The sequence below is a fragment of the Triticum aestivum genome, chromosome 6A, assembly GCF_018294505.1.
Source record: "Triticum aestivum cultivar Chinese Spring chromosome 6A, IWGSC CS RefSeq v2.1, whole genome shotgun sequence".
NCBI lineage: Eukaryota > Viridiplantae > Streptophyta > Magnoliopsida > Poales > Poaceae > Triticum > Triticum aestivum.
This window is the reverse complement of record NC_057809.1, coordinates 532,089,127-532,099,096: the sequence shown is the minus strand read 5'-3', so window position 1 is coordinate 532,099,096 and position 9,970 is coordinate 532,089,127. Positions and strand designations below refer to the sequence as shown.

Genomic DNA, 9,970 nt, shown 5'->3' with positions numbered 1-9,970 from the left:
TAATCATTAATACAGAAAGATAGTTGATTGTTCAAAAGGGGGTTATCACAAAATGTTAACATCCTAGGCAGTAGATTTCTCCGGAGCCAGCGTCTTGATTCTCCGACTAAGATTCTGCATTATGTCGACGAGCATCAGCTTCTTCTGCAATCTAAACTGGACGGCCAGTTGAGTAGTAAGAGGGGGTTCTCCCTTCAGGACGGCCTGGTCATCCATTATCTTGGTGTGGAAGTGTTGGAGGGCAATGGCGCAAAGTGCGAGAACAGTTCGGAGCGCCGAGGCTTCGACGGTAGGGCCCAGAGGAGCTTTCGTGCCAAGCGACATCAAAGTTTTCAGATCATGCTTACCCACGGTCTCCGGGTCAGCTGCAAGAAGAACTCGCAGCGCAGCTAATAAGCGCCCGTCTACTATGTCCGGACCTCCTAAGCTGACCTGAAAGGCAGTAACCAAGTCAGGATCATAACAAAATATATCAGGTTCAGACTCATACAGGAATACTGAACACAATATATTTGAATTTGAAGTCAATCGAATCACAAAATAAAACAAATAAATCATAGTGGAAGAATGTGGGCAAAACCTTTAGAATAGCACCCTCTCCGTGTAGATTTAGCTGTGACAAGATCTCCTGTTGCCACTTGGCTGGTGTTGAAAAGTTGGGATTAGAAACCCCTGCTGCCATGCTAGCAGCATCGAGAAGATTACCATCATAGCTCAGTTCCACTTGATCGTATGGATTCGATGTTACTACAAATCCATAATCAAGAAGATAAAAATCATTGGGGTAGCAACCATAGTTCAGTGTAACAGCAGCGTTTTGATCAATCTGCGTCTCAGCAACAACCTGCGTTATAGCACAACATACAGAACATTACACAGAAAACACACAGCATCTTCCACAAGCAAATGCATCGCCGCATCATACAGTAAAAAACTATATGCATTGAATAAAACAGTTGATTAAATATTTGCCTCTTCTGGGCAAAATATATTACTACCTCTGTAACTAAATATAAGACGTTTTAGTTACAGAGGTAGTACTAACCAAGGGAACTAATTATCTCTAGGAACAGGGCAAACAACAGTCCTATCGTTGAAGTAACTACTATTCACTAAACCAATACACATGCAAGTTAATAACTGAAAAATGAATTCAACAGTGACTAATGTACAGCCAGATACTTTCACTGCTGTTCTTGCAAAAAGATAAAAACACTTACATTACAAGGACATGCTTAACAACTGCATACCACATTAGAAAGTGTATGTAAAGAATGCTACTCCCTTTGTCTCATAATATAAGATGTTATTACAATCGATATATGAGTATATCAGTTGTAATAACATCTTATATTATAGGACGGAGGGAGTACTAAAGAAGATATTATTAGCACATGACTCATGATTCATGAATGGCTAACATGCCAATCAAGAGTACGCAAACAAAATTTGAGTTCTATGAGGGTTATGCACTGTCGATGTGTTTTTACACACAATAATTGTATCTAGTTATAGCATCAATATTTGTGAAGCTAATGCACAAATAAAGAACACGGTAACTCATTAGAGAACAGAAAAATCTGCAATTTTTTGGGCGCAACGACGACAATTACACGTGTAAGATTGAAAAGTACTTGCCTTAACTGACATATCAGGGCTCTCGACATCTCCTTCCTGGACAATCCTAGCATTCGGGCTAAAACTGTGGTTGCACATATCAACAAGGGGCAACAACATTGGGATTTCACCATGCAGACGGAATGCTCGTGAAGACGCTGCTGACATAGCCCATCCAAGGGAAGACGAGTGCAAATCTTGTCCACAAAAAGGATGATCTCCTGAGGGCACAGTACCAAGCTTCTGTTTTACCTCTTTCTCAAACTCGAGAAGGAAGCGGCATCTTTTATTTATCTGAAATAGCATCAGTGAGAAAACAGACAGGAAAATACGATAAGTATCCACTTAGCGGTCGCTATAGTTCTTCACAACCTGGTGGAGGAGAGGAGCATATTGCAAGTTCTTTATGTCTTCCCCTGGAAAGAAGATTGGTACGGTAAAAGTCTCTGGCAGGTTCGCGATATATGGCCACCAAAATGAATAGGATTTTGTCCTTTCTTGAAGCAACCTCAAGCCGAGTCTCATTGACCACAGTTCCTCTGTCACATGCTTACCACAAGATTCAATTTACTACTTAATAAAAGATAGTTTGCCTAGTTTTGCAGAATGGAATTATGTTCTCAAAAGAAAATACTGAATAAAAATCTCCCTCATATACTAAACAGAGACAGGAAGATGAGTACATAAATTTTCCATCGTGCAGCTATTCAACCACAAGGCAACATCAGTTACATAGAAGGATGAGTTATAGAACAAGTTAACAACTTGACAGATGAGTCCAAGCTTAAACAATTTAACATGAAAAGATAGTATGGTATTCAGAGCTCTGGCTTTTACATTTTTAGCTAAAAGACACAATAGACTGAACCTGGGGTCAATTAAGTTAGAACACGATATTAATTACTAAGCACTGAACTCTTCTCAGTCTCAGGTTATACCAACTACAGTTGTAAGCTGGAGACTAATAAGTTTCACCAACCCTTACTTTTCATATTGTGATTTCACAACTGGCAGTTTCCAACAGAAAATAGCAACAGTTCAGAGCATAATTTAGCCCATGAATCTACAACCTACAGGAGACAAAGAAATTGCATTCATCGTCATCCATAATGTGCCTATTTTGAGTATTTTCAGAAGTTAATAATCCTACTGTTACTAGAGAAGATTTCCGAATCGCCCTGATGCCAAAAGAACCGCATTATTACCAGTTATGCTCCGAATGTATTGTCTAAATGCATCTTAAGTTCAATGCACTCCCGATTACAACCACGATTAAGCTACCACATTATTCCACAACATATAACGAACCAAAGGAAGATAATCAGATGGGCCAATACCGGGGACTCGGTCGGCGAGCTGCATCAGTACTGCGTCCGCAGCATCGGCTGGGCGGCGGAGTCGTAGCGGGATGCGCCCAGGGAGATCAATGAGGACGGCTCCGGGGGGGATGACGCCGTCGGCCGCCGTGGCGGACACCCCGAGGCCGTACTCGGGATGATCGGCCACTCGGAGAGCCGGGTGCACGAAACCTCCCTCGCGCTGCACCCACCGGAGCAGGTCCGGCGGCTGCTGCGCGATGCGCGGGGCGGTCGCTCCTGATGCGGCGGAGCAGGACAAGCTGCGGCGGCGGAGCGCGAATGAAGAGGAGAGGAGGGCGGAGGTCGTGGAGGCGAGGGCCTTCCGCGCCGTCGCTGGCGTCGCGCCCGCCGCGGCGGCAGCCATGGGGGGTAGTTTTCTTTAGATGAGGAAGACGGCTGAAAAGGGTTTTTTTTAGACAAACGGCTGAAAAGGTAAGGGCATCTCCGACAGACCATCATTTTGGGCTTTGTGGGCGTTCGCCCCACTCCCATACAAGCATTCGGCAAACCTGATATATCCAAATCTACACAATTTTTCATTCGAAGCGGTCAGCGCCGCTCAATTGCCGCATTCATGCCGACCAAAAGTGGAGGTGAGACGTTCGGCCCACTGCCACGCAAGCATTCGACAAACCTAGCCTATCCAAACCATCTTCCTCATCTGCACACTTTTCTATCCGAAGCGGTCAGCGCCGCTCAAGTGCCGCATTCATGCCGACCAAAAGCGAAGGTAACCTCTCACGTCGTTCCAACATTGAAGCGGCGCGCCAAGCCAAAAGGGCCATCCACCCTATTTTGCGGTGCATGTAACTGCTCCGTGTTCACACTACGTAGATCATCAAATGGACATAGAAATGCACATAACCCACATAATTGGTCATTAAAAGATCACCACAGTTCACATAATCTATGTAACCGACGGACAAGTTCTAAACTAGATTACTAAAAGCGGAAATAAACATGGAAAGAGTGTCGAGCTTCACCACTTTCTCGCCGGCTCTTTGCCCTTCTGGTCACCGGTGCTACCATAGGCGTCCGGGTAGGCGGTGGCTGCATGAGGTGGGTAGTCAGAGCCGTCGGTGATGTGGAGGATGAGGAGGAGTCGATGAAGCCCACCATCTTCCGAATAGAGCGGTCATGCTACCTCTTCAACTTGGCCGCCCTCGCCACCTCTGATGTTGCCTCCAACGCCTCGTACGCTGATTGCTCCAGCCCTACTCGAAGCGCCATCGGGTTCTTGCCGACGGAGCCGGCGGGCGTCCGTCTCCATTGTCATAAGCGAGCAACGGTAGACCCATGGGAAGAGCCACTCCTCATCATCGGGCACCATCGGCATCCAGCGGCGGGAGGACTGTGTGACCGTCTCCGAGGCCAACGCCCTCTCGCTAGCCCGCCGCCTCTCGCGGCGGGCGAAGCGCACCTCAAATTCAGGTGTTCGTGTCTGTGGCACCGACGGAGCAGGGCACTAAACCCACCGCTGCCCTTGAGGAGTAGCAGTTGGAGGGTTAGGAGGGCGGCAGCAGGCCATCGCCGCGAGCAGGCGTACAACACGGTGCCGGACCAGCTGGCTCCAGCATCGACACTGTGGCAGGAAGCGGCCAGGGACAAAGCACAACCGAACTGCCACCCATGTCCACCTGCAAGTGCTTCAAGGCGAGGTAGAGGGCCAAATCCTCCTCGTCACCCGCCGCATCATGGAGGAAGGCATCCCAATCGTCACTGCTCCCACCGCCTCCATCACTGTCGGAGCTGGACAGGTGGATGGAGAGGAGGAGGGGATCGGATTGGGAAAAGGGAGGAGAAGAGACGGGGAGCGGAGCAAAATGAAGTGAGTTAGGGTTTGCTCTAGGTGGGTTTTTTGTGGGGACAGAGTGGGGTCATGGTGGGCCAGCATGGGTCGGGCTGACATGGCGGACGCACTCGAGCCTCCCCATATCCACCCCAGATTTGGGTTGGATATGAGGGGTGTCGGATAGGCCTGGCGTTTGGGTCTGGTTTGAGGCGTTCGACTTTTTTTTGACCGGTCTGTCCCCCTGGGCGTTTTTGACCCGTTTGAGGCGCTTGGCTGTAGATGCTCGAAATCCCCTAAAAATGTTCGTCTTTTTATTTTAAGTCCATGAGCTCAAAATGATAGCATATCAAATCTTCGATGAGTGAACGATATTCAAATGCGAAATTAATAATTCTAATTTAAATATTACAATCCAACTAAGATTTCAAATAAATAGTTTAAATTTGAATCCAACTCGCACATATGTTCTAATTGTCCCCTTTAATCGCTCATAGATGCTCAACCAAACCTTTCTTGAGCTTCTTATGAGTTGATCGGTGCCAATTTTGATGATGCATATGAACAAACTCATCAAACATAGACAGTTTCTAGTGTATAAGTTGGATACAATCATCCATGTTCTCAAATTTCATATCTCTGGCAACGTCTTCATCCTCATCTTTCATGATCATGTTGTGCATGATCACACAATATTTCATCACCTCCCGCAAGGTCTCTGAATCCCATTGTTTAGCATATTTATGAACAACTGCAAAATGGGATTGGAGCACTCCAAAGGCCCTCTCCACATCCTTTTTTTATCTCATTCTTGTCTTTGCGGAAAGTGATCTCTTTTTTGACCAACTGACTCAGAGATGGTCTCGACTAATGTAGCCCACGGAGGATAGATATCGTCTACAGATGGTGGCGCATGTTCTAATGATGTCCACTGAGAGTGTAGCTGGAAAGAGGAGCTTGTCCTTCAGTCAACTTAGCAAACAACGGAGACCGCTGCAGCATATTGATGTCATTGTGAGACCCGAGCATGCCAAAGAAAGCGTCCCAAATCTAGAGAACATGCAATACAACTACTTCATGAATGATGGTTGGCTTCTTAAAATGGCCCTGATATTGCCCTTCCAGAGCTTTTTGGGTAGTTCTTACATCTCCAGTGCATGCAATCAAGATATCCAAGCAAACCTGGCCACCCTCTTTCTTCCTTCGGTCCTTTTTACTCTGCATATAAGAATTGTCTGAAGTCAAACTTCATAAAGTTTGACCATATTTATATGAAAAAAATATCAACATCTACCATGCTAAAGTTATACAATATGAAAATTTAAGTCATGACACATCCACTGATATTGATTTGATTTTGTGAATGTTGGTATTTTTTCCATAAAGTTGGTCAAACTTTACTAGGCTTGACTTTAGAAAAATCTTATATGCAAACTAAAAAGGACTATAGCCTTTTGGTTTCCGCGACCGTTGGTTCTCTCAAGTATCAAGGTCCAAACACCTCAAAAGTGAGGGACACTTCCCACGCATCCGGCGAGCCAATGATGTCGGAGAAGTGATGGAATGCGGCCTTAGCCATCACCACCTTGCCAGAGATGACCTCATCACTGGCACGAATCTGAAAGATATGGTTTTTCTGCTTACAATGAGACGCATGGATTTCGAAGAAAGCAAAGTTATAGTGTCCCCTTCCACCCACCCACGCGTGGAGCCATGAGAAGTGCACCTGTTGTCTAGTGATGGAATGCTCAAGGGAGGCTAGCCCCAAATAAGCCATCTTGAGTTTGCGCCGCAGCCATGCCTCCTCAAGCTAGAGGGGCCTCTTGTCTTGCACCGCAGCAGATGAAGAGAGATACTGTCGATGGAGCGTGTGCTCCAACTTTGGAGATGGCGTGCCATGAACTTGACTACTTGAGGCGTGAGTAGATACGATAAAAAGAGTCCGAATCTGGCTCCTCGGAATCCCAAGCAGCAACAACTACCTCAAGGAAGCCGTCCATCTTATGCCAGAAATGCTCAAAAACATGTGGGGTGGCTAGAACAGGGCACACAATCCACAAGGAGGGAGGCAATGATTAGGGTGGTCGAGGCCAAGCTGCACAGCCTACAGTATGGGTGCAAGACCTCTCAACTTGGCATACAGAGAACATGGTCATTGTGCATGAGGGTGGGTTGTCATGCTCGTTAGACCGAGTACACTGTCGACTATGGAGGTAAATATCTCGCAGCTCCATATCAGCAACAAAGCGGTGAAACTGATTCATGAAATGGGATGTAACCGACCATTATTCGAGACTGGTAGCTTGTATACATGGACGGACGGTTTAAATATGGTGAAGATTGTACCACATATATGTATGGCACATCACTAGGAGCTAGTATAATCTATTGGGTTAGCCTGGCCCGCCGCACGAGCCCTTGCTGCTGCCGGACTTGTTCGACGGGGCCTTCTTGCGGGATCTGAGGGAGCACACCCTTTTCCATTTGATGTACAGCTCCCTGCACTCATCACTGCAGAATGCAAATTTGCCCCTGTAGAAGACAGACAAAGAAATTGGACCATCATGTCACAGACATCTCCAACGAATAAATTTAACCTTCTTTTATTGCAGTGAAGAAACCATGCATTTTTTTAGTATTTATTTATTTCTCTCTCGTTGATGACAGATTGTGACAATTAAAGAAATACTCTACGAGCGTTAGATGGTAACGAGTGACAAGTTTATGGTATGATAATCAAACAACAACTCATATGATTTGGCGATTAATGTTCTTTATTTATTGCGTAGCTTCGGGGAGTATATATGGTGTGTTAGACTCTTGACTAGAAAACTAAATCTTAATCCACCGCCTAAGAAAAAAAATAAATGCATCCCAATTTATATTTTGAGACAGGACATTTCATACATGATTCAGGGACAAAAATTAAAAGAGGACAAATTATAAAGCTATGAGCACCCCATGGATCAATAGTACATATCTCATTAGCAAATACATACGGAGTACTAATAATTAATTAGCATGGCAACAAGTAACATGCTGAAGGAAAAGGTTTGCATCGAACATTCCTCTAAAATACGGGAGAGCATAAGATTCATGCTATGAACCGCTTACACTAGTAGCATCGATGGGTTGCTTATACTAGCTAGCATTGAATCAGCATTACCTTTCAAGTGAACGAGGTTAGTCAAATTAGTACGGAGTACTTGTCTAAATTAAACATGGAGGGTAACAAATTATTACCATCTTTTCATAAGTGAAAACGGATCCTGAATATGCCCCTCACATAAAACACGAGGGGAATCACGAAACCAACACAAAATCGTAAGCTGCCAGCAACATCATAAGAAGATTGGATCAGGTGCAACCTTGACGTGGAAAACGAACGAACGGCGCGGAATTCACATCGGAAAGCATCATGAGAGATTGATCGGATCCTAGCCAAAAATCACAAGGAAGCTACCGAAAAGGACAAAACTGAAACGCGAGGCCGAAACACGAGGATTCTACCGTACATTTTCCATGCTACGACGAACAAAGAATGGGAAAATAGTGACGCTGGTACCTGTAAATGTAGGCGTCTTCGCCGGCGAGGGGTTTGCGGCAGATGCCGCAGGCCGCCAGGAACGCTGCCGCCATCCACAGCCCGGCAAAGGTGTCCCTCTTTAGATAGGGGGTGGCGCCGCCTCCAGCGCTCATCTTCACGGTGTTAGCCGACACAAAAAAGATCGGCCGCGCGCGTGCCTTCTTGTCGTCGCCGCTCACCTGGCGCACCCGCCTCGCCGCCGACGGAATGGACGCCACGCTGAACTTCCGGCGCAGCACAATGCTCCTCTGCCGCTCCTTGAGCATCTCGTCGGACCGGGTCCGTGCCGAGCTCGCTCGCTCGCTGGTTCCCGCCCCGCCTCTGTCAATCTATATTTCAGTACGGTGGCCTTTGTGTCCCAAGATTTGGAGAGAGACTGGATGGTGGTGAGAGGGGTTTTGGGGAGGAGGAACGGGGAAGGGGCAGGGGCATAAAAAGAGGAAGAGGCCGGGCACGTGAGCCGTTCACTCCCCACTCTAGACACCTGGATGCTTTTGATCTCGTGATTTATCATATCGAATTATAGCGATTAAGGCAGTTTGTTAGAGTTACCCTCGCGCCGCCCACATGTATGTGTGCGGTAAAACCAGCCGGTCTCTGTTGTTCCATATCGGGCAATGGCTACTCTCTATGCTATACGCATGATGATTTGGTTTTGCTGAGGTAGAGTGAAAAATCAACCTTTTTTAGATAGAAAAATAAACCAACCAATGTGTGATATTTGGTGTTAAACATAATAAGGAAACACATTATTACGAACCACATTGCTTTTTATTTAGTCGAGTTGTTTTATTTTCATTAATCTATATATATATCTGGTGGCATGAAAGTTTCGCGGCGCCACATTATCATGCGAGATATGGAGGCTGCACAAGCCGTCGCTACGCATGACTGACCTAGGTCAAGGAAACGGCAACGGACTATCGACAGGGCTGCGAAAACCGTCAATGCGCTTGACTGGCCTAGATCAAGGAAACGGCAATGGATTTTTGACTGATTTGTGGGCCGCGGAAACCGTCCGTATGCACTGGCCTAGATCAAGGAAACAACAGTGGACTTTTGACAGATATGTGGGCTACGGAAACCGTCGCTATGACTGGCTTAGATCAAGGAAACCGTAGCGGAGATTCGGTTGTGTTCACTCGAATCTTTTCCGGGAGCACTTTTAATATAGGGGTGTAATGTGGCTCGATAGATCGATGTCAACTTGTGTCTTACTTTTTCGCTGGAGCACTTATCCGACACGTCATACATCTGGCTTTGAGCTAGAGTACGACTTTTGTTTTGTCTTTTGCATGCATTATGATAGATATCATGACGACAAACAAGGTTTATCTTATGGTTTATGTTACATCGAAAGTCAAAATTATGCGCCCTTTAAGATTTACAGCATCAAAATAATTTTATCCAGTCTCAACATGAAACAATTTATACGATTCTTTTTATTCGAATTTCAACAATACAACAAACACCATGTAGTACACAAACTATGCCTAAACACTTAGGCGGTTGTTGTTTTATGCTCATTCGAGTGATGTGGAATTTGAGCACTTTACTTAAATCATAGCATCAAAACTAAAGCGATAGTTCAATTCTACAAAAGTTGACTCAGAGGAAGTC

The 9,970-nt window shown here is 45.7% G+C and overlaps 2 protein-coding genes across 2 annotated transcripts; both read right to left on the bottom strand.

Moving 5' to 3' along the window:
- Positions 1-6: 6 nt before the first annotated feature.
- Positions 7-3,409, bottom strand: LOC123128305 (actin-histidine N-methyltransferase). Its single transcript, XM_044548272.1, has 5 exons — positions 2,955-3,409; positions 1,990-2,156; positions 1,639-1,911; positions 581-844; positions 7-432 (listed from the first exon to the last, which is right to left on the bottom strand). The coding sequence occupies exons 1-5, from the start codon at positions 3,337-3,339 to the stop codon at positions 64-66; spliced, it is 1,458 nt and encodes a 485-aa protein (XP_044404207.1). The 5' UTR covers positions 3,340-3,409; the 3' UTR covers positions 7-63.
- A 3,430-nt stretch (positions 3,410-6,839) lies between these two features.
- LOC123130931 (uncharacterized) lies at positions 6,840-8,764 on the bottom strand. The gene is made up of 2 exons (XM_044550722.1): positions 8,330-8,764; positions 6,840-7,296 (listed from the first exon to the last, which is right to left on the bottom strand). The coding sequence occupies exons 1-2, from the start codon at positions 8,614-8,616 to the stop codon at positions 7,158-7,160; spliced, it is 426 nt and encodes a 141-aa protein (XP_044406657.1). The 5' UTR covers positions 8,617-8,764; the 3' UTR covers positions 6,840-7,157.
- Between the last annotated feature and the right edge of the window lie 1,206 nt (positions 8,765-9,970).

Bases quoted from the DNA above. Each gene is read 5' to 3' on its own strand.
- LOC123128305 (XM_044548272.1), bottom strand. From the start codon at position 3,339: ATGGCTGCCGCCGCGGCGGGCGCGACGCCAGCGACGGCGCGGAAGGCC. The intron at 2,157-2,954 runs GTATTGGCCCAT...AGCATGTGACAG, and splicing joins GCTCGCCGACCGAGTCCCCG to AGGAACTGTGGTCAATGAGA. The intron at 845-1,638 runs GCAAGTACTTTT...GCTATAACGCAG, and splicing joins GCCCTGATATGTCAGTTAAG to GTTGTTGCTGAGACGCAGAT.
- LOC123130931 (XM_044550722.1), bottom strand. From the start codon at position 8,616: ATGCTCAAGGAGCGGCAGAGGAGCATTGTGCTGCGCCGGAAGTTCAGC. The intron at 7,297-8,329 runs GTACCAGCGTCA...TGTCTTCTACAG, and splicing joins GAAGACGCCTACATTTACAG to GGGCAAATTTGCATTCTGCA.